Genomic DNA, 23,831 nt, shown 5'->3' on the forward strand with positions numbered 1-23,831 from the left:
TAATTTAAAAAAATTATGCTCCTGACTATCATTACTAATAAAATGTTCTGCATGCGTGTTTTAAAATGGAAAATACTCCTACTTCAAATTATACTTCTGAATTAGCTTCATGATAACATCTAACAAATGTCATTGAAGGGTAGTTAATAGTAAATTTTTTTCAGGGTGAGTTACTACTTTAGAAAAAGGACGAGGTAGGAAAAAAAATTACTGAGTAGAAGACACATTTTGTTAACTTTCTGCTTTCTCTCCCCTTCTGCTCGTCTCCTAAGTTTACCCCATTACCATACAAGCTTATCACTGGCCATTGAGATTTTAAAAAGCTTTATTTATATGTCCCCTCTTTGCTGCAAATTATAATGAGTTATTACGTGCTAACGTACTTATCTTTAACAAAGTTTTCCATTTTGATTTAAAGAAAAACATGATGCTTTTTCTTAACCTTTTCCACACTTGTTAATAAAGCCTTCCCCATTTTTTTTTTTCTCATAATTTAAAGAAGAAAAGCTGTGAATCTAAGCAAAAAGTCAGACCAGATCAGTCATCCACCCCCAAACTACCTTTCCTCTCATATTCCTATTTCAGGATATTACTTTTGCTTCTGTTTCCTATTTCTCTTTCCTCTGGCATCTGATAGTTTTGCATTTGGCCTGACTGTGAGATTTTTTTTCCCTTCCTATAGACCTGAAAAGATGGCCAAACTTCCTGTTATTTTAGGAAACCTGGATGTTACTATTGATAATGTGTCACCAGATTTTCCAAGTGAGTATTAGTAAACACTGTTAAATAAGACATTCAGGCTTTTTCTCTTCAGTTTTTTATTGGGTTTTTATGTATTTTCAGATTATGTTAACTCATCATACATTCCCATGAAACAGTTTGAAAGCAGTACCAAGACACTAATAACTTTTGAAATAGAGGAATTTGTTCCTTGTATACCTAAACATACTCAGCCTTTCACCATCTACAACAATCATCTTTATGTTTATCCAAAGTACTTGAAATATGACAGTCAAAAGTCCTTTGCAAAGGTGAGTAGAGGAAAACTGTATGTTCATGTTTCTCAGGCTTAGTTAAGATTGTTTATATTTCTGTGATGATCCACACAATTAACTGTTTGGGGTTTTGTTTTTTAATAATGCTTTAGGCTAGAAATATTGCAGTATGCATTGAGTTCAAGGATTCTGATGAAGAGGATTCTTTGCCTTTAAAGGTCAGTCTTTTGATTTTTGTGACTGATAAAATAGTGAACAGTTAACTAAGTAACGCAGTAGTATTGGATTAATTTATCTAGTTTGGGATGGCACCGTTCTGTCCTCCTTTTGCATTTGGCATATGAGTAACTTCTAGATAACTTGCTTAGTTTTGATATGACAGATTTCTGAAGAACTCTTAGAGCATTTAATTTCCTGGTATCAACGAAAATTCCAAAAATAAACATGTTGCAAACAAGGGTGGCTTATGCCTACTCCACAGGAGGAATTCTTTAAAATTACTATTTTAAAGCTTCAGATCAACTGCACAGTCGAGCTCTGTGTTTGTTCATGAGCTACCACAGTGTAGAAGAGGTGTCTGGAAGAAGAGAAATAGAAAAATACATAGGAAATCTGAGGTGAAATCATAGCGTCAGCATTACTGCACAGCAGGTAGTCCACAGATCATGTGAGCCCCTGTCTGTGCAAAGGAGCCAAGTTAAATATTTTTCCAGTATTTGAAGAGGGCCTAAAAGGATGCCATGGAGGGACTCTTCATCAGGAATTGTAGCAATAGGACAAGGGGTGATGGGTTAAAACTTAAACAGGGGAGTTCAGGTTGGACATAAGGAAGAAGTTCTTTACTCTAAGGGTGGTGAGACACTGGAATGGGTTGCCCAAGGAAGTTGTGAATGCTCCATCTCTGGCGATGTTCAAGTCCAGGTTCGACAGAACCTTGGGTGACATGCTTTAGTGTGAGGTGTCCCTGCCCATGACAGGGGGGGTCGAAATAGATGATCTTAAGGTCCTTTCCAACCCTAACGATTCTATGATTCTATAAACAGAAGGTTAATATTTCAAATTCTAGGTGAAGTAGATTCTAAGCTAAGAGTGGAAAATGTTCACAGGGTTTTTTTTTGTTCTTTCTTTCTTTTTTTTGGCTATTAGTGTATCTATGGTAGGCCAGGTGGACCAGTATTTACTAGAAGTGCATTTGCTGCTGTTCTGCATCACCATCAAAATCCAGAGTTTTATGATGAGGTAAGCTACCTTTCTAAGGTAATATTCACTGATTTAGGTATTATGTAAGTTTCAAAAATACAGTAAAAAATTTGAAGATTGCAAAGTTCTTGATCATGATTTCAGTTAAATCAGCTTCCCTTTTCACTGAAGTATGTTTGTAAGTTTTGTGTATATAATTCTTGATTTTGCTTCAAATAACACATACTCTGGAATTGCTTTTTAAGTGTGAAATCAGTAAAGCATGTCAGTGCTCTTGCTAAAGAGTTCTACAAAGGTTGTGATTCTTTGACTTTCAGATTAAAATAGAATTGCCCACTCAGTTACATGAAAAGCACCATTTGTTGTTCACCTTTTACCATGTCAGCTGTGATAATTCAAGCAAAGGGAGTACAAAGAAGAAAGATATTGTTGAAATACAAGGTGGGTACACTAATGATTTACTTTCAGTAATTACTGGGGAGATTTTGAGGTATTCTTATACAGTAACCCGTGATTTTTGTGATCCAAATGATGCTTTCTAATTACATTATAGTGACTGATTTCATGAATTATTTATTTTAATTCAGATGTTTCAAATGTTGTTTTAAAATGGTTATCAAATATATGGTTTTTTTTCAAGCATGGTGACAATTTATTTGCCTTTGTAATGATTTCTAATTGTTTGAGTTCAAATCATCTGACCTTTACAGTAATGTTTTCTGGCTTATGAATTACATATCAGAAGTAAGACTTTTATAAGGGTTTATGTCCAGATTCATAACACACTTAAAACTACTTGCCTTTCATGTTCTGTAGTTGGGTATTCTTGGCTCCCTCTAATAAAGGATGGAAGAGTGGTGACCAATGAGCAAAACATCCCAGTGTCGGCAAATCTTCCATCAGGCTATCTTAGTTATCAAGAAGTGGGGGTTGGAAAGGTATGTTATATAAAATTAATATTAAAAAAAAAAAAGCTGTGGAGAGAAGGTTTGAATGTAATTCCCCAGTCTTATAAGATTTAAGTAATTTTCTAGTAGAGTTTTTTTTCTTTTATAGTTGAACTGGAGTTCTTTGCAAAACTGACATCTGATTTAAAGGAAACAAGCAAACACAAGCAGAAATGGGAGACAAAACTTATGATTAAATTCTGACTTTGACAAGAATTTGAATCAACCTATCTGAATATAGTTTTTCATTTAGATTTTTTAAGTACTTACTTCTGTTATTATTTAACTGATGTGCTTGGGAAATGTTTAATTTTTTCTAGTAATAATTAACTAGAAGTAACAGTAATTTTAGAGTATATTAAACTATTTTTCAGTTTATGAAGATTTGCAAATAATCTGAAGTCCTGTACTAAATTTTTTTTAGCATTTCATGCTGTCTCCTTTCAGTAAGTCCTTTATTCCTGAAAAAGTCTTATTCTCACATCTTGATTTTTGTGATCCTTATATTTCACGAGTGAAATTTATGGTTGTACTTTTCAAAGCAGAAAGCTTGCAAAGTTGTAGCAATAAAAATGATACCAAGGAGGATACAAAATGTAAAATGTGATAGGCAATTTGACTAAGAGAATGAAATGCAGAGATGAAATTGACTCATTTTGGAGGAAGAGGCCTAAAACCAGCAGCAAGAGGTGCTGCTCTCCTCCTGTTCTACCACCATTTCTTTTTTGAACTCTGATGTAAGCTTTCCAACCATCGTCTCCTTCACATCTCATCTTTTCACATTGTAGGTGTATTCTTTATGCCTCTGCTGTTTGTCTCTGCTCATGCCCATGGGTAGAAGGTTAGGACCAATATGACTAGTTTTAGATCTAGCAGTAAAATCTCTCCCTAACTGGTCAGGATAGACAGCTGAGTGTTCCCATTCTTAGTTCTTTGGATATGGGATGGGAAGGAAGCACTGGCTGCTACCTGTTGGTAACCTCTGTTAAGGTTTAAACTCCATCAGTACGTCAGTATCTGTGGAAATTTTTTTTTTTTTTTCAGAAAACTAGTAGATACTTCTCTCTAGTCAGATGTTTCTTTGCAGTTGTAGGTGAAACACGAAATCTGTGACTTATAGAAAAGCAGTTTTGTTAGCCAGTGAGGAAGCCTCTGTGGGACTTACAAAAAAAACATTTTAAGCTTCATAAGTACTTTTGATAATATTGCCTGCATAATTTTCCTTTTTTTATGACTTTATTCATTGCACACATTTCTTCAACCTGTTTAAGAAAAATATAAAAATTGTTGTTTGTGATACTATAAACAAATTGTTTTGCTCTAGTATACTGCTACATTATTTTACTTTTCCTCTGCATATGTGTGTGCAGCATTCTGGTCCTGAAATTAAATGGGTAGATGGAGGCAAACAACTGTTGAAAATATCCACGCATCTGGTGTCAACTGTATATACACAGGTGGGTTATGAAACAAATTAAATTAGAGAAGGTTTTAGGAATAATGTATGTGTGTTATATGTATATAGACTATCTGAGAAGTTTCTTAAAGTCAGTATATTGATCTCTTACTTCTTTGTCTCTTGGATACCCTGCATGGTATCTCTTACATCAGCTGTGAAAAGCAACAGATCTTACATGGAAGCTATTAAAAATGTGAGCCTTTTGTCTACCATTGTCATCCATTCCAGTCTGAATTTCACTGTCAGATGAGAGGTCGTAGTTGTCTGAAGGCTATCTACCGATATGTCTACAAAGCAATGAGTCCTGTTATAGCTACTTATAAAATATATATTATAATTGGTTGGGATAATGAATGTTAAGTATGCTACTTTCCGCTTGTCAGTTGGTTTGGAACAAATATAGGTGGTGCTTTGTATTCAGAAATCACGGGAGATTTCTTATGTGCATTAAAAAAATAAACATTACATGTAGACTAACAGTCTTTGGAATAGTGAACTTCAGTTATTTTTGAAAATTGAATCTGTGGACACCTATATGAATTTCTACATATAAGTATTTTTAATGTGTTCTGCTTTGGCTTATGGATAGCAATGTTGGATATCATTTAATTTGTTGTTCTTTTTGTCTTTGACAGGACCAACACTTGCATAATTTTTTTCAGTACTGTCAGAAAACTGAGTCTGGAGCTCGTGCACTAGGAACTGATCTTGTAAAATATCTTAAGGTATAAAATGGCAATTACTAACAGATAATTTATTTATTTATACTTTTGCAAAGCCTTAGAGCTTCAGACATTTTCTTGATCTCATTAATGGAATAATCAGTACAAGAAAGAACAAAAAGATACTTCCTAGCTTAGATAAATTTACAATTGCAGTGTAAGAGGAAACCACGAGGAAATAATGAGACAGCATTGGTCAGCCTTAGGAGTGGTAATTTTGAAACGCTGATGGCTTAGTTTGTCAAAATAACCAAATTGAGCTGCATAGGGGAATAGCAAGGAATGATGACTCCTGATTTTCAAAAATGTTTCTTAGGAGGTCATAATTGTCATGTCTACAGTTTTCGTTCAGGATTAGATCAATAGAGTGCATGGTTTCCATAGCAATTTTGTCTTAACCAAGTAGGCTGTATTTTTCATGTGAAGCTGAAAATTCAGTCACCTTAAAATCTATGTAAGGTATCACAAGTAACTGTTTTTCTTGGGCACAACAGAATTTATAGTTGTAATTGAATACCATCAGCTAATAAAACTGGACTGTGTACTCAGGACATTTAAGTAAGAACTTGGCTATTAAATGTGGCACACTTCTAAACTGGACTTGCTTTGGGACCCAGGTTATGTCAGAACCATGGCTCTGAGTCTTCTTCCTTGCACCGAGATTTCTGTGATCAACTTTGATACAAAGCAGGGCACATTACATTAGCAGCAGAATAATGAATAAGTCTATTTGGAAATAGGGTGTTGGTTTTTTTTATTATTACCATTTTTTACTGACAGACCTGTTTCTCCATCTTCTATTTGTCCTTATCATTCTGAAATTTTGCAATCCTAAAACATGCTGGCAAAGCATATGACAATCATGCACCCCCTTAGAAGGGGTTCTGGCTATTGTAGCCTTACATCAAAAGGGTAAAACAAAGAACAAATAATTTTGTAGCTAAACTTCATCATCCCCCATGGTTATTTAGAATGTGTCAGTAGAGATGCCTCTCACTTGGGTTTCTGCTACTGACATTCTTGTTTTGAGATGTCATTTCTCTGCGTTTCTCACTTGAACTGTTTCAAGTTCCATGATGATTTTTTTTTAGATCTGGAGCTATCTGATTTCCACTGCTTTCTGCTGCAGTAATTGTACCAGACAGTCCCCACTTAGATGACACTATCACTAAGCCTGGTAGTGTTTGGCTTTAGAAGTCAGCACTGTGCAGCACTGAGGTCCTGCTGAAGCGAGAAACAGCTTATGTGCAGAATACCTCCCTGATACCACACTTGCAAATACTGGCATCGTTATACTTTTCAAAATGGTCTTTCTGTGTATGTGAGAACCTCTTTACCTGTTGCTTCCTACTGTTTGTACTAGATTAACACATCATATTGTCTTTATTGCCTTGCTTCATGGTAACAGAAAACAAATGCTTTCTTCTATGTCAACTACAACTTATGGCTATTTTCAGTTGCATTTGGCTGAATTCCTGTCTAGCTTGGTCTCACAGGGGCCCAAATACTTTTTACTACTCCTGTGTTGAGAGGTTGCCTTCTGTGTGTCAGCTTGTACCTACCTGTGCCAGATTTGGCAGCCTGAGAGCTAAATGCTCCTTAAAGAGCATGTTTTAGCTCACTGAAGACAGTTTGCTGCAGGAAATGTTTATGATACAATAACGCATTTAAATACTTAGGATTTAATTTTCTTCACAAAGTCAGTGCGCTACTGGTAGAGTAACTTGGTTGCTGAACTTCTCTTCTTTCTGCTCTTGCTCTCCCTAACAGGATTTTGTGAAAGCACCATCTGACACTTCTAATTAAAGGTTTTCTGAGACTCACCTGATTATGCTCTCCTTCGTGTTTCATGAGTCCAAACATCACTTAGCATCTCATAAGTTGAGGAATCTGCTTGTAGTTACTTCCATTGCTGCCTGAGAGATCAAAGGGCACAGCTACTTCTGGCAGTCTGAGTGTAATTGAATACTCAAAGGCATCAGAAGTTGGGTCACAGGTCCACTTCAGAGTCCTACTTCAAACAGCACCTTTACCAAAAAAATGTTTGCATCCTGGGAAGAAGTGTGAGCTGAAGTTCCACTTGCATGTTTACCCAATGCTCTGATATTCCAGGCTTATAGCAAAGATGCTGTAGCTTATGACTGATGTTTCCAAGAAGAATCACAGATCATGTAGGAAGGAAGACTATTTAGAGTTCTGAATAATGTAAATAATGTGCATACAGGCAAACACTTAAGCACAAGACAGCTACCTAAAACTAAATGGAAGTGTTTGAAATTTGTTGTCTATATGCATGTTCAGCAAATAGACACTTTTTTTGTCCAAATTCCTCTAGCTTCAGGGGATTTTATGGCATAAAACAATGTAGGATGAGGTGCCTTACACTGCCTTTTATGTCAAGGTGGTTATGTCTGTAAAATCTTTTGCATGTGGTGGAATGCAAAGGCATTTCATGAAGAAGCCAAGTGGTTAGTAATACACTGTCTCCAATTTCCATCAGTAGGTAGGTAGGGATTTTAGTTCATTCTGGTTTTTAACATATTAGTTTGTTGTTTTGCAGTAACTACTGTAACTGGTATTGCACTTATCAAATGTAATCAACCTGTATGTTTTTGTGGAACTTCTGTTTGCTAAATGTCTGCATTGGTGGAGAAAATAGCAAACTGTACCAGAGTGTCAGCGTCTAGTTGCTGTGGTGTACACATTACTTAGAATGCATTTCAATGGAAAAGTACAAATAACTACTTCTAAAATGCTTTGAACAAAACTTAATTTTTATCCCTAAGTTACCCAAATGTAGAAAATATTTACCATATATTTATGTCGGAAACTATTCTCAGTTGTTTCCTGTGCAGGATTTCTTCAGGAAGCAGCGCGAGCAGTGTGTAAGTCTTTTTGGAAAAAGACTTGCCCTAAATTTTATCATTGCAGAACTTGTGATTTAAATGCCATTGTTTTAAGGGAATAACAGTATTACTGCTTTCTTTTAGAGCCTTCATGCTATGGAAGGCCATGTGATGATAGCTTTCCTGCCAACTGTTCTAAACCAGTTGTTTCGAGTTCTCACTAGAGCAACTCAAGAGGAAGTTGCAGTCAATGTGACAAGGTAAATAATTTTAAGTGCTTTGTAGAGTTTAAGTGGTGGCTGGGTTATCACACAAATCTATAACTGAGTAGCATTTTTGCTACTGCTATCATAGCCTTTTTGTAGGCTTATTTGGTTTCTGACTTCTGTTTAGGGTCATTATCCATATTGTTGCTCAGTGTCATGAAGAAGGCTTGGATAGCTACTTGAGATCTTATGTCAAGGTAGGTAAAAGTAATTGAAATGTTTCCTTTTTCTGTTTCTCTAAAAAGAGCAAATTTGGTTGCATCTGTTTAATTTCAATTCTGGTTTTCCTCCCTAAGTATGGTTATAAAGCTGAACCCTATGTTGCTTCTGAATATAAGACAGTACATGAAGAACTGACAAAGTCCATGACAACAATTTTAAAGCCATCTGCTGACTTTCTTACAAGCAACAAGCTACTTAAGGTATATATTGAACCATACTTTTTATTTTATATACTTACATGATCATAACTGAAGAATAACTGCATTGAAATAGTAGTTGAATGAATGTTTTCTTTTCTCTGCAGTATTCATGGTTTTTCTTTGAAGTTCTGATAAAATCAATGGCTCAGCATTTGATAGAAAACTCTAAAGTGAAGGTATGTCAACTTTAGCAAAAAGTCGTTATTCTAAACAAAATTTGCATAGTCTCTGCTTTCTCTAATTGCATATTAGAAGAAAAAGTTCTTTATACACATGGATATGATTTATATATAATAACTTGATTTGTAAGAAAGTGGAGGAAAGATCAAAGCAGCAGGAGAAATCAATTGAAATAGTAGATAGGAAAACTAGAGGGGTAGATTCAACATTACTGTAAAAGGTTAGAAACCCCTTAAAATCCATACAGCAGAGCTGTCTGTGTAAATCTGCAGATTCTAGTGAGATCTCTTAATAGTTATGGTACAGTGAGGCTGGAAGCAATAGATAACACTGGACTTTGATGTAAGCATTACACAGAAATATGTGGCTTTTTCCTGAGCAGCACAATAGCTTTGATATAAAATGACTCTGAGAACAGTGAATTGCACACTCTGTAGAAATGGGAGGAATTCTAATTAATTAATTTTAAACAATCAGAATTCAATAAAGAAAAAAATGTGTTACACACAACTATTCTTCCCGTTCCTCTGGAGTGCAGGAGAAGCTCAGTTAGTTTGTCAGGCTCCCCATATAGTACCAAAATCAGTTGTGTATTTTAAGCCAAACCTCCCCCCCCACCTCAGTCTGCCCAGCTGTGTTCTATTCTGACTTTGTTTTCTGTGAGTAGCTAAAATAAGCAAAGAATGTCTGACTCCATCCTGTTATTTTGCATTTGAAGAGGGGAGCTCGTGAAGGGCAGGTGTGAGGGGAGTTTGTGAGGGGTGCTTGTGGGTGGAGGTCATGATGGGAGCTTGTGAGGGGTAGGTGTGAGGGGTGCTCATGAGGGTCTGGTGTGAAAAGAGCAGGTGCCAGGGGCAGGTGTGAGGGGAGAGGAGGGATGGGCATGAGGATTGAGGGGGGCCATGGGCCATGAGGGTGGCCATGAGGGGAGATCTTAAGGGGAGATGAGGGGTGTGGCTGTGAGGGGTAGGGGAAGCAGCTATACAGAGTAGGCCACTATGGGAGGTAGATGAAGGATGGCTGTGAGTGGAGATCATGAGGGGAGATGAGGTGTGACAATGAGCGACTCTGAGTGGAGGACATGAAGGACAGCCATGAGAGATCAGTTTGCCCTTAGCGATACAGGTTATTGGTGGACTTGGCAGTCCTGGTTTAACGGTTGGACTTGATGATCTTGGAGGTCTTTTCCAACCTAGTTAATTCAATGTTTCTCATTCTGTGATTCAAACTTTTGCTTGTAGTGTCATGAGATTCTAGTTGTTGTGTTGACGTTTCATATAAGGAAAAGGATTTGTCTCCATTTAAATGCAGAGTCACAGAATGGTCTGGGTGGGGAGGGATCTTAAAGCTCATTTAGTTCCAACCCCCTGCCATGGGCAGGGACACATTCCACTAGACCAGGTTGCTCAAAGCCCCGTCCAGCCTGGCCTTGGACACTGCCAGGGATGGGACAGCCACAGTTTCTCTGGGCAACCTGTGCCAGTGCCTCACCACCCTCACAGTAAAGAACTTCTACCTAGTATCTAATCTAAACCCGTCTTTCAGTCTAAAGCGGTTCATACCATCTGTTCAAATAATTCAGGAGTTTTAAACTTAAATGTCTGTTATCGATCTGATGTTCCTTGAGCAAAGAGTTTGCACTTCTGGTCACTCTGTGAACAGAGTGTTTCTTATTTCACACCATTATTTTGGTCTTCTTTTAATCAGTTATTATTGAAAAACACTGAAAGGATTTCTGTTGGTTCTAGTACTTACCAGACATTTCTGGCAGTACTTTTTATTTTGCAGTATTCAGTTCTCTGAGAAGGATACAGTTTTTCTAATTACAGAATGTGGTGCTTCTGGGCAAGGTTCACATTGTGTATGTGGAACTTTTGTAGCTTGAGGAAGTTTTCTATTGGATTTGGTAGGTGATGCTCTGAAAACAACAGCATGCTGGTTTTGCTTGGCTAAAGAAAGTTTATATAATTTTTCTGATTTTAACAAACTTACAGAAGTCCTCACAAATTAGGAAACAGTGTATTGGTTTAAAAAAAAAAACTTCAAAGAAACCGCTAACTTGCTGTCATGCAAACCCATTTCCTTAATTTAATTATTACTTCCTTACAATAGGAATTGTATTTTTAAATTGAGATCAGAAGATGGATTAAAAAAGCACAGTAGAATATGATATTTTCAAAGCATGAATCTGTAAGCAAACAAAAAACTAATGCAGTTTACTTTTCAGAATAACTCCACCAGTGTTCATGTTTTCAGTATCCTTGCCAATGTAATCTACATCTCTTGTTTAGTATGGCATACTACCATTGGGGAACATTCACATTATTACTAGCTCTTAATATATATTTTTTTCCATTTTTTTATAGTTATTTCTTTCCTCTACAAGTGCTCTGCTGACTCATTTGCTCAGAGCTACTGTGTCTTTACTGACCCATGTAATTCTAATAATAAATTAATATTTGGAAAGCCCCAGCAAGGAACAAGACTTTCATTTTAGGGAAAAGGAAGTTGGTAAGGGAATGATGTGTCAGTTACAGGTGCCTGAGACTGATTTTATTACCTGATGTTACAGAATTACGGTGTGAATTGGGGTAGGCATACCCATGATTATTACTCAGTAAGACCTCTGTCTCTTTATGTGTAGGTGACCTAAGTAACTATAAGGGAAGGCACTGATTATTTTCTTTTTTCAGTGGTAAGAACCAGTAGCTGAATTCCAATGGCCTCAGGTTTGCTGTACTTGAAAGACTAAGCAATTCATTTTGTGATTTACTGTATGCTATAAATTACATGCTATGGTCTTTTGTGGTCTTCTGAGATAGATTCCTAAGGGCTGTTGTAAGTATGCCTGGGTTTTTCGTTAAAATGCACCAAAAGATGTAGGCAGGAGACAAATCAGTGTATGTTTATATTTCTGAAGATTAGTCTAGGAATTATGACCTTATTTAAGTGGCATTGTGCATCCATTTGTAGCAGCAAATTTTGTCTATTATTTGGGGTTACATGATCATATAAACTTTGCAAGATATGGTAATTTTAAGTAATCTTTCCGCCATACAAAATTTTTTAGGTAGATTAAAAATTTATATAATTTCATTTAAATAGCATAGTTGTAAACACACATTTTGTAGAAAGTACCAATTGGGAGCTTCAGGTTAATATTTTTTGCATCTTCAAAAGCAACTCCCAAATACGAGAAATTCTTTTAACAGGCACCTTTAGATTCTAGTACTTTGCTGCATATCACCTTGAATTGCTGGTTTTTGTCATTCTTCCCTGCAATAACATGAAGTAAGTATCAGAGCTTACAAACTACTGGAGTGATTTTTGTTGTTGCCTCCACATTTCATGTTAAAAAAGACATCTCCAGTTTTAGAACTAACCTCGTTGTCATCTTACTTGAGACATGAAAGAAATATGAGCAGGGCTTACCTCTTGTTTGCATGTATCCTTGTTCCTAAGCATAGCTTCTTGGTCTACAAGCCTTTTTAATATCAAATAAAGTGTTTTGCTAGCTTTTTTCTGTCTTACTGGGTGAAGTAGTAAATGGAACATGCATTCAAGCATTTCCTACATAGGATATGTAATTAGAAGACAATTTTCTGGGTGCAGCAAAATTATTTCTATAGCAAGAATTTTGTAATATTTAAAAAGTATTTAATTACTGTCCAACAAAGACTTAAGTTACAAGAATATGACAGGACACTGACTGGCATACCCACCAAGAGATTGTTATGTCACTAATGACATACTAATGACATGTGTTGATATTTATACAGGGATCTTTTTCAGTCTTAATATCTATTTTTTGAAAAATAGAGCTAGCAATTTTGGAGCACAGTTCAAACACAAAGAGAGCAAATCATGTAATCATAGATTTATGCAAGGTCTTGACAATGACTTGTTCTGCCTAGGAATACTGCATTCAGTGCTGTTAAAAAAATTATTAAGTAACAAAGTATTCAGAGAACTTGGATGTTCTGATTTTCAGTTTTCAGAAAGAAAAGACATAGTGACTGTACAGTTGAAACAGTTCTTGTCAGTATCAAGTTGTTGAGCTTCACATCACCTGTCATTTTGTCGTTCAGACAAAAACCAGAATCTTTATTAAAGATTGTAAGTTATAGATAAATGTAAGAGGCTCTTAAGTGCCAAAAAGCTGAAGATAATATAGATGGTGAGTGGAAAGGAAAAATTGTGAATCTTCTAAGCCAATTGGTGAACTATGAAAAAGCAAGGGAAAACAGTTCTAATTGTGGCAAATTAAAACCATAGAAAGTAAGATTCTGAACCTTGGGTTTTGGGGTGGTTGATTTTTTTTTTTTTTTTTTTTTTTTGTTAAGACAGATCATAGAGTCTGATAATGCAGTTACTATATGTGATCTAGATGGTATCTGCTTTGGAAAGGAAAATAGGTTATATGGAAGGATTCCCTTTTATTCATAGCTTCTGTCATTAAGTTTACTGCAGTCTAGAAAAATAATGCATTACACTTAGCTTTTATACATATGTTTTTGTATAGTATCCAAAGGCTGCTTTGCTTGAATTTTGGTTACAGATGTCAGTGCCTGTAGTAATATTGTCTTTTAACCCAATGCTCTTTTTCCCCCTTCAGTCTATAAAGTTTAGGAAAATCTTGTATTTAAAGGAAATGTTACTTTAAATGACAAATGAGAAAAATTGAAAACTTTCTTTGTCTCCCCTTTCCCTGTCAGGGTATCTGTGTCTAATCTAAATGAAATTTTCTCATCTATTTTAGTGTTATAAACCATATTAAATAATGTATCTGAATTTGTTTCTAGCTGTTGCGAAACCAGAGATTTTCAGCTTCCTTCCACCATGCAGTTGAAACAGTTGTTAATATGCTGATGCCACACATCACTCAGAAGTACAGAGACAATCCAGAGGCTTCAAAGAATGCAAACCATAGCCTTGCTACCTTTATAAAAGTAGGTACAAAAGCAACTTAGTCCCTCTGGTTACTTTTTTCAATCATACAGCTTCTTCATGGATTTTAAAGAATCTTAAACCCAACTCATATAAAACTGAATACACATAATTCTTTCTAAATATAATTCTATGTCCAAGTTAAAATGCACTAAATTATAATTTGCATCTTCTATAATCAAGAAGACCATTGTTCAGAAGTTTGATAGTTTTAAAAATGAGCTTATATTTTATCAGAAAGTGTATTTTGGGGTATTTTTCTTTAGAATTATCATCTAGGTTATCTTCTGGAGTAGTGGTTTATTTGCATATATTTTATATAGACAGACTTGCAGTGTCTTTCCTTTTTAAGCCAATAAGATCCAGTAGGAAGAAAAAAGGATGGGAAATATTTTCTTTTAAGAAGCTACTAGTGGTATGTCATTTTTGTTTCTGTCAAGATAGAGGCATTTTCATGAAAATGCTTTTCATTTGCAATTTTACATTCTGCTGTCTTCAGGGAAAATTTTGTATTTGTATATGTATAAATTTATTTAGCTTCCTTGTTTTATTGTTTATTATATTCAAACTGAAATACCAATAACGTGTTTAGAAGATAAACTTACTGAATACAAAAATATAATTACTGAGCACTGCAACAGTACTAAATCGATTGTATCTTGGTTTTGCTTGGTTTTCTCAGAGGTGTTTTACTTTTATGGATAGAGGCTTTGTTTTCAAGCAGATCAATAACTACATCAGCTGCTTTGCCCCAGGAGATCCAAAGGTACTTAGTGTTTTTAAACAAACTATTTTTAGGACTTGCCTCTTGATGCATGCAGATAGAGTACTGCATTAAGTCTTCAGACTTCTTCCCAGTTACGTTAGAAATCCCTGTACTGTGCCTAGACTGTGGGGTTTTTCCATCAAATCACTTTTCATATTTTGGTTTCCATCTTCAGGCGCAACTTTACCATCCTAGACTGTGTGTACTGTGAAAGGGGGGAGGGTGTGCAATGCTAAGCAGAAATTTTACACATGAATGTGAGAAAGCCTAAAGTTGGAAGAGTTGATATCTGCTAAATTTCTGTACATTTACTGTAGTGGTGAAAGCATGTACCAGGTATTCAAAGACTTTCTTCTGTGGGTTCAAACTTTCCTTTTAGCATCCTAGTAAATTTAAATAACTTCAGACAATGGGAATAGTAAATAGAATTATATTGAGTTATATTGAGTTGTCAAGTATGAACTGTGCTGGAATTATTTTATACTGACATGTCGAACTTTGAGAGTTCTGTATCCCTCATACTGCAAGGCTGAAGGAAATCACCCTTTTGTGTTAAAAAGCTGGTTTTAGTGTGTTATTCCAATCACTGCATAAGATATTTGATTTATACCTTAAATTCTTTTTGCAGACTCTTTTCGAATTCAAATTTGAATTTCTCCGTGTAGTCTGTAATCATGAGCACTATATACCTTTGAATCTACCAATGCCATTTGGAAAAGGCAGAGTTCAGAGATACCAAGGTAAATTCTTCTGTAGTAGTATATAGTACATATCTTAATTGTCACCTTTTTATTATTATACATGTAGATATTGTAACTTCAGGTCTGTGAGATGTTGGAAAGCTTGAAATTGTTAAATTGAAACCTAAAGTTGTAATCATTTCATTTAAACTAAAAGGAATAGTTTAGGTAGCAATCTAGCCAAAGAATCTAGTCATTGAAAGATGCGTTGAACTACATCCTTGACTCCGCCTCCCTTTTCTGCTATGATTGTTTGATTTTTTTCATGAGTTAGCTTTTAATTCACTAGCTGCAGAAGCCTGCAACACTCCCATAGGTGTCCAGTTTGAGGTTTGGTGTGGTTTTTACTACTTCTTTCATATACCTGTTCCAATGAAAAGGGACTTCAGGAGGTCTGTAGTGCAACCTCCTGCTCAGGTCACATCAGGCCTTCCCTTCCCCAGCTAGAACAAGCTCAGTTCCCTCAGTTTCTCCTGACAGGACGTGTGCTCCAACCCTGTAACTACCTTGGTGGTCCTTTGCTGAGCTCCTTTAACAGAAGTTAGTCAATCATGGTTTACCCTGGGCAAATCTATCCTGGCTGTTCATGGTCACACTCTTCCTCTTGTTGAAAAACGGCTTCCAAGAAGACTTGCTCCAAGGACCAAAGTGAAGCCTGTAGTTCCCTGAATTCTTCTTGCCCTTTTTTGAAGATATGTGCAATGTCTACCTTCAGTCATCACAGGGTCCCAATTATGGGACCCTAACCCTGATCTCTGTGGCCTGACAAAGGTGAAAGTGAGTGGTCTTCCAATGTTATCAGATAGCACTCTCAGTATCTCATCTGGTGCTGTGGATTTGCATGACTGGAGGTCTTGCAAGAGATCTTTTTTTTTTATTCTTTTTTTCCCCACTGGAGCTCAGTCAGGAATGCCCTCTTTAGCCCAGCTGGGCTCCTGGTACCTCTAGCTTTGTGCCAAAACAAATAATATATTAACTATTGCATTTGTGGCTCTGCAGACCTTAATTTCTTCCAGGCATTGAACTATAGCAGACATCAGTGAGCAGAGATGAGGAAAGAGCTTTTAGAGGTGCAAGTAAACGTGCCTAACATTTCTAGTGTTGTAGATTGTTATTTTTTTCTAAATATTTATTCAGTAGACTGCTGGCTTAGTGAAGTTGGGTATAACTAATTAATGCTTTCACCATGGTGGTAGAACAAGATTTGGGACTAAGAGCTGGACAGCTGCATAGAACTTGTTTCTGTCTGTCTTTTTCAGCCTTTGGGAGTGTCTTTAATAATTGTGGCATTAAGTGTCTTTGATTCACTGCATGAATATTTCTGTAGAAAAGGAACTATGAGTTGAAAAGAGCAAAACTAGAGAAAATAATGTTTCTGATTACACAGTAAAGAACAGTTTAAAATGCTCCTCCCTGGTGAACTAGGAGTTCAGCCAGAAAAGGAAACCTTTATCAGGAGTGTTTCTGGCTCGTTTTGCTGTCTCAAGCAAAAGAGATTTTGGATCAAGTGGTTGGCTCTTAAGTGCATCCTGTAGAATGTCTGTACTGTCTTATCTATTTTTCTTTCTGATTTAATGGATTCCCTTGCTGCAAGAGTTCTTTGAAAAATGGAAGTGCTTTGAGATTAGCATCTGTTTTTTGAGTACTGTATTAGACAATGACAGCGAATGAGAAACTCTTGAATACCTCTTCAGCCTAAATCTGAAACTCATATGCATTCTAATAAATAAGGCCTTCAAGCTGAAGTTGCTCTTAAGCTGTCATATATCCAGTACATAAATGAGCTGTATTATGTTATTACACAAAACCAGACTTCTAAAGGGGAGCAGTTTGACTTTGTTGTGTCAAATATGCTGGGGTTTTGTGTGTGTCTACATAATATTTAAATACTGTATGGGCCTTAGTAAAGATTTACGGTTAATTACAGTCAGAACCACTTTATAAAATAAAATTATATTGCAGTGGTTTAAACACAAATGTTAAAATATTCTTTAATTACAACTTTATTGCAATTAATGCTGAATATATAAATATTCGTGAGCCTGCGGGGAGCTGAGGGGGAGGGCAGGGGGAGGGCAAGAAAGGGGGGGGAAGTGAGCGAACGAATTACCTGACTGGGTTTAAACCACGACACTGCAAAATACAGTATTGTTTAATTGTGGCAAAGTTGCCGACTATATTATAATGCAGATCAAATTTGCATAGATTCATGTAAGTTATCTTGTTTAAATATTAATGTGTACTTTTGTGTTCTGATATATTGAGAAGAAATGGCTTAATCTGGACACCTGTGTTGCAAACGCAGTTGCTTCGTTCACACTTCTATATACTGCAAGGTTTTGGGGGCAGTTTTCTTAAAGAATATCAATTAACAAAGATCACAGCTTTATAGTCTATATTCACAACAGATACATGTGTAAGATAACCAAGAAGGAACCTAAAACTGCAGTACAGAATCTAAAACTTCTTAATCCATGTTTCACTTGCAGTCCTTCAAATTTACTAACCTGTGACTGAACCACAGACTGAAATTTAAATTTTATTTCCGTCATACAACTAAATTCCTGAAAGATGGCCAGTGCAAAACCTTTATTCACTGAGTGTGTTTTCAGTGCCTGAATATAGATATAAAATTTGAATTTGGAGCTATTAAGATGCTGATCCAGGAAAATTTCAAAGGAACACTTTTGAGTATTGGGCAGTGTTTAAAATAATTTTAATACTTTTTAATACTTATAATTTTCTCCAACATCTTCTGATTGACTATACATACATCATCATTGTCTGTTTAGTAAATGCATCATTACAGTGAATTGGGCTAGGCATATATGAATAACTGTGATTAGATATTATAGTCAGTAATGTTGGAAACATTTTACTTCAGCCTTAAGTTAACTGATAAATTGATTTAAATAATACCATTCCTTACATTGAACTTATACTTTACTTCCAGACCTTCACCTGGACTATTCATTAACTGATGAGTTCTGTAAAAATCACTTCTTAGTGGGACTGCTTCTAAGGGAGGTGGGCAATGCATTACAAGAGTTCAGAGACGTGCGGCAGATTGCTATTAGTGTGCTCAAGAATTTGATGATAAAACATTCTTTTGATGATAGATATGCCTCCAGGGTAAGTGGATTGCTGTGCTATTTCTGTGCAGACTGTGATGAAAATAAATATGAAAATTGTATCAAAATCAATTTGCAAATCACATATTTTTACCAAAAGAAAGCACAAAGCACCTGTGAACATAATTACATGTATTTATTACATTTTAGCACAATGTAATCTTAACTGCTGTTCTTAAAGTGATCAGAGTTTTACAAATTTTTTTAGATCTTTTGTTTTCATTAAACACTAGGTCTTGATGAAAGGACAGCTGCCAAATATTATCTATTATTCATAAAATGAGTATAAGAAACCTAGAAGTCATGGTAGTAAATGTTGAGTAATTATTTATTTTTTTTTTTCTTGACCTTTTTTAACATGAGTTGTACTGTGGAGAAGCCATAAAATTTCAATGGAAGATATCATTAATTTATCAAGCTAACTTAATATTAATTTACTTGGTTAGCCTTAACTAAAATCACATTAATTTTTGGCTAAAATCACATTAATTTAGAGGGTTTTTTTCTGCATTATGTTGAAACGTAATTTACTGACCTTTTGTATATTAGACTGAAATACAGTGATGATCACTGCTTTTGCTATTTGTGAACATATTGAATGTGGGATCTGGTTTGGCGAATATTTATTAAATACTCTTTTTTTTTGTAATTTGGGATTGAATAGCTTTAAAAAAATCATGAGTAAAAAATAAATCTGTAACTGTTAATGAACTGTTAAACTCTGTTTAGAGCCACCAAGCGAGAATAGCCACTATGTATTTGCCGCTCTTTGGGCTGCTCATAGAAAATGTTCAGCGGATCAATGTTAAAGATGTGTGTCCGTTTCCTGTTAACCCTTCCAGCAATGTAAGTGACCATTTCTGTTTGATAGCTTGAATTATTTTCATTCTAACTTATGGGCAATGTGTGTATGAAGCACTGCATACTTTTGTCAAACAGAGTTTCATAAGCTTCAGAATTCTGTGAGGTTTTTTTCCCTGCTTTTTCTGAGCTTAAAAGCTTAGTTAACCTTTATGGTTTTGGTTGCAGTTTCTCTTGTCCAGCTAAGTTATGCCTAACATGATAATCAGCTAGTTTGGTTCTACATACAGGTTCCAGTGTCCTTATTGATTTCTGCTTAAACCTCTGAAGATTTCTGGAGAGCGCTAGGGCACATAGATTGCCACAGCATCATTCTGATGCCACATGGTTATACTGCTATGTAACATTGTGCTTTTTTGGCATCTCTGGTGCATGTGCCGCTGTTTCAGTACAAACTGTAGACCTCACAGGACTGGATCCACTGCATCTTTTTGAGTGCTAAGAAGAGCAGACAAAGAAGCTGAAGAAACAGTGTATTTAAAATAAAAAATATCAGTTGTTTCTGCAATTTAACGGCCTTCCATTTGTATCCGTTACCCATTTTTGATACAATTTCTGTGAGAGGAGTTTTCATTAAATTGTCTGGTTTTTACTCAAAAATTACTCATCCCTTGAGTCTGCCTACCAGTTTGTGTCAACAGTTACCTCTATTCTTGTAGATCTTTGTGTATTTAATAGAAATCCAAGTTTAAGAAAGAAATGTGTTTCAAATGCTGCTCTAGAAAATTAAGCATGTCACTAAGTCCATAATGTTGGAAAACAGTAATCACATTTTCCTCTCTTTTCCAAACAGAGTGCAAAGGACGAAGCCCTTAATTTGCCAACTGCAAGTCAGCTAGTAACACCGCAAAAATCAGGGAACACATTGGATAACAACCTTCCTAAGGATCTATTTGGTGTTATCTCTGGCATTGGTAAGCACTTAAAAATAAAATAATTTAAACAAGGAACTAGTTTCCTCTTTCACTTGTTACCAGAAATAATTGTTCTCCAATTTTGATTGCTTTCACGTATATACTTGAATATTACTGATGCTTTCATCAGCAGAATCCTAATGCAATCAGCTGTTCAATGTGGGTCAGAATTGTTGGTCTGCGCACGAAATCTTTCATTTGAGAATTTTTTGATTTTGCTTTTGTATTTGAAACTAAAGCTATTTCCTGGAAAATGCTGCTTTTTCCCCTTTCAAAGGTGATATTTCCTGTCTTGCTGCAGAGAAATGGGAGACAAGACTAGCCTTAAGTAATCTGTGGCAGAAGTGTCATAAATCCACATTTTTATACATGATGTTAGAGACTACCTCTAAGTGGAGTGCTGCTGCTGCACATGTGTGGGCATCCTCCTGTCTCTTGTTTTAGTGTGTTTTACTATTTCTGCTGTTTGCTGTGATTACTTGTGTCACTTACTAGTCAGAAAAAAAAAAATACTAAAAATGGGGAAGGGATTTTTTTTTTAAATACACATGCTTTGTCATGTAAGTGTGTATTGCTACATCTGGCTTTTACGTCTATGTGTATGTATTTGTACAGAAGTCTGTGTGTATATATGCAGTTGGGTTTTTTGTCAGAGATAGGCACTAAATTAAGTGGATTAAGTGTATACATACATACTTTGCTGAAACTGTAGAATAAGTTTGTCTTCCTTACAAGTAAATGGAATTAATTATTTGCCTTCTTAAAAAATATATACATATATGGTGGCTTTAGAAGTCCAACTAAAAAATGGTGTTACTTTTTTCAGTATATGTATTGTTTCAGATTTTTATATTGTTTTTGTAGCTTCCCCATACACTGCATCAATGCCAAATGTTAATAGTGTGAGAAGTGCCGACTCAAGAGGCTCTCTTATAAGTACAGACTCAGGAAACAGTCTCCCAGACAGACAAAGCGACAAGAGCAATTCTCTTGACAAGGTAAAAAAACAACAGACCAAAACAAAAAAAAAACAAAGTGCATTCCTGAAACTTTATCTTAATTCTCATTGGAGTTAATTTCCCTAATCTCCATTGGGAATGAGCTTTCTAGAGTAACTGTAGAGCAGTATTTTACATAAGTTATTCTTTTGCAAAATTATTATAGTATGAACTCTTTTTGCATTGCATTTAAGCTGTTTTGCAGAAAATACAAGATTTTCAATGTAGAGACATATTGAGCAGTTGGGGGTTTTGTCAGAGAAAGGCACTAGATTGAGTGTATTGAGTTGCACTGGGGAGAGTTGAATTCCAGTTAGGATAGCTGGTTTGGTTTCGTGGAGACCTTTACTCCATCCTGTTCTATACACACTATGTGTAACTTTTTTAAGATGTTGAAAAAAGAGTTGCTGTGCTTTCTCTGGGTAATTTATTTTGTGTTAGTTTAACTTTTCTAAATCATTTCAAAGCTGTTCACATTTCAAAGCTGTTACAAATTAGGAGCTCTGGCTGCAGTAGCTATGAGGTATTCAGTCATGTCTTTCTAGAGCTTGATGTTGATACTGATCACATTTAATTTTCTTAGATCTTGTTGTGCAAGTCACAACATGTTAACTTTTTCCCCTTGACTCTGACATGCCTTCGTGTGGCAGAGAGAGAAGCTTCTCAGAAGGCACTCTGCTCATGCTATGCGCCCTAATGGAGAAGAAGAAGAAAATTCTCACCCTGCAAAGAAAAACCGTGTTACTATGGATTTTTCACTTCTGACAATTCCAGCTTTGCCAGAGAACATTTTGCATGCTGCTTTCTCTCTTCAGTTACAAGAAGTATTTGGTTTTTGTGCTTGGCATAGTTAAGCTGCTTAGTGAAGTGTGTGATCAGTAGTTTTGCCACTTCTTTGCAACAGTTGAATCTCAAGCCAAATATGTACAATGTAACCATGTCAAATACCTTTAAATGACAAACCTGGAATGGTTCTTTCACATGATTTAATTTCAGCACAAAAATTCAATCAGCTTAAGTAGCAGCAGAATTTGAGTCTTAGGGTCTTTAGTATAAATAGAACTAGAAAATCTTCTTTGACATTGACAGAATAAATAAAGCAATATTTTATACATACACTGTTGCTAAATGGCAATGCTGTCATCTATTCCTTAGTTGTCATGTTGTTAATAACTAATGTGTAGTGTTTTTACCAAATAAAAGGGTTTTCAAAGGCATCATCATCCTTTGAAAATTCTACTCTGGTCTGCTGATTTTGGCAGTACAGGATTTATGTTTTGCATGCTGTTAATATTTTCCTTTTCCTTAATACTTAATCCTGGCTTCTTATTTGTTGCTTCTCAAACTTTCTGGTAGATCGGTTGCTGAGTGCACGTTATCTTTGAGTTTTTGCTCATTGCTTGATATCACACTGAAAAGCCATGTTTTTGTTATAATTTTTTGTCAGAATAACCTGTAAACTATACTTGTAGAATCAAAATTGGCTAGAAGTATATCCGTTTCTATTTTAATATGTGCATATTTTATAGGTTTTTGACATAATTTTAAACTAAGCTTGAGGGTAGCTATAGTCCTGGTTTTATCCATGTATATGCTCAACTATTTTGGAGAGTGTATTAGCTAGCACTCTGGACAGTATCTGAAAGTCTAGGAAACGCAAATTCTGGTTCTACTCTGCCACCCTTTCATTGCCTGCTCTATTTCAGTATCCATAAAGCTGTATAGTAGCACCTCTTTGTTCACCAGAGATATGTCAAAGGTAACAGTTTGCGAGGTCATTAGAATCTGCAATAATCAGGCTTATATAGATGTCTGTCTCCCAAATTACGGTAAGTTCTTGCTAGGTTCTTGAGGTACTGGCACTTCTCATTTTGTTTGTGAAACCAAGTGCTTTTCTCCCTGGAGACTACTTTTTAATTCTGATATGAAGGATTTCTTCTAAAACTTCTATGTGTCCTTAAAATGGTCATGGAGCCAATATGATCCAGCATTCTTGCAGAAACCAAAGTTGCATTGACTTGGCGGAAGACTTGCAAAAAACGTCTGGTTCATTTTCCATTTCCTTAAGTAGCCTCATACTGGAAGTGAGAATCAGGCACTAAAAAGAGCATAATTTATGCTTTAAGCAAACTTTTATATAGTATATCTGTGAAAGCCTCAGACTGAGGATTTTGTAACACCTGACTGTGTGGAAATTACTCTTTTGCAGATAAAGAGGAGTCTCTGCCTGAAGTTCAAGGATTTGGGGTTTTTTTTTGCTTGTTTGTGTGTTTATTTTGTTGTTTTTTTTTTTCGTGGCACACATTTTTGAAAGATCAGTTATGAGTTGTTGTTTTTCTTTTTGAACAGACTTCAGTATTGAGCATTGCTGATTAACTTCCCACACATGTAGGACTTGTATAAGCGAATCAGGGAGAAGGATTTAAAAAAAAAAAAC

General features: G+C 35.7%; 1 protein-coding gene across 20 annotated transcripts in view; it reads left to right on the forward strand.

Annotated features, from left to right (window-relative positions):
• The window catches only part of DOCK9 (dedicator of cytokinesis 9), a 114,182-nt gene that overhangs the window by 60,959 nt on the left and 29,392 nt on the right, over nucleotides 1-23,831 (forward strand). For 13 of the 20 annotated variants that reach the window (XM_061476280.1, XM_061476284.1, XM_061476287.1 and 10 more), the window contains exons 16-34: nucleotides 683-762; nucleotides 844-1,031; nucleotides 1,148-1,213; nucleotides 2,142-2,234; nucleotides 2,513-2,636; nucleotides 3,012-3,133; nucleotides 4,513-4,599; nucleotides 5,237-5,326; nucleotides 8,314-8,429; nucleotides 8,563-8,632; nucleotides 8,732-8,857; nucleotides 8,962-9,033; nucleotides 13,840-13,986; nucleotides 14,667-14,750; nucleotides 15,379-15,490; nucleotides 18,444-18,622; nucleotides 19,351-19,467; nucleotides 20,276-20,396; nucleotides 21,261-21,394. In XM_061476280.1, coding sequence (XP_061332264.1) covers nucleotides 683-762; nucleotides 844-1,031; nucleotides 1,148-1,213; nucleotides 2,142-2,234; nucleotides 2,513-2,636; nucleotides 3,012-3,133; nucleotides 4,513-4,599; nucleotides 5,237-5,326; nucleotides 8,314-8,429; nucleotides 8,563-8,632; nucleotides 8,732-8,857; nucleotides 8,962-9,033; nucleotides 13,840-13,986; nucleotides 14,667-14,750; nucleotides 15,379-15,490; nucleotides 18,444-18,622; nucleotides 19,351-19,467; nucleotides 20,276-20,396; nucleotides 21,261-21,394 — 2,128 coding nt within the window. Of the gene's footprint in view, nucleotides 1-682; nucleotides 763-843; nucleotides 1,032-1,147; nucleotides 1,214-2,141; nucleotides 2,235-2,512; nucleotides 2,637-3,011; nucleotides 3,134-4,512; nucleotides 4,600-5,236; nucleotides 5,327-8,313; nucleotides 8,430-8,562; nucleotides 8,633-8,731; nucleotides 8,858-8,961; nucleotides 9,034-13,839; nucleotides 13,987-14,666; nucleotides 14,751-15,378; nucleotides 15,491-18,443; nucleotides 18,623-19,350; nucleotides 19,468-20,275; nucleotides 20,397-21,260; nucleotides 21,395-22,044; nucleotides 22,219-23,831 lie in introns of all 20 variants that reach the window. The other 7 variants (XM_061476273.1, XM_061476272.1, XM_061476271.1 and 4 more) reach the window with 1 other exon arrangement.

This window comes from Pezoporus flaviventris, unplaced genomic scaffold (assembly GCF_033815535.1).
Source record: "Pezoporus flaviventris isolate CSIRO_AGI_PZ_B2104156 unplaced genomic scaffold, CSIRO_AGI_Pfla_v1 ptg000095l, whole genome shotgun sequence".
NCBI classification, from domain to species: domain Eukaryota; kingdom Metazoa; phylum Chordata; class Aves; order Psittaciformes; family Psittacidae; genus Pezoporus; species Pezoporus flaviventris.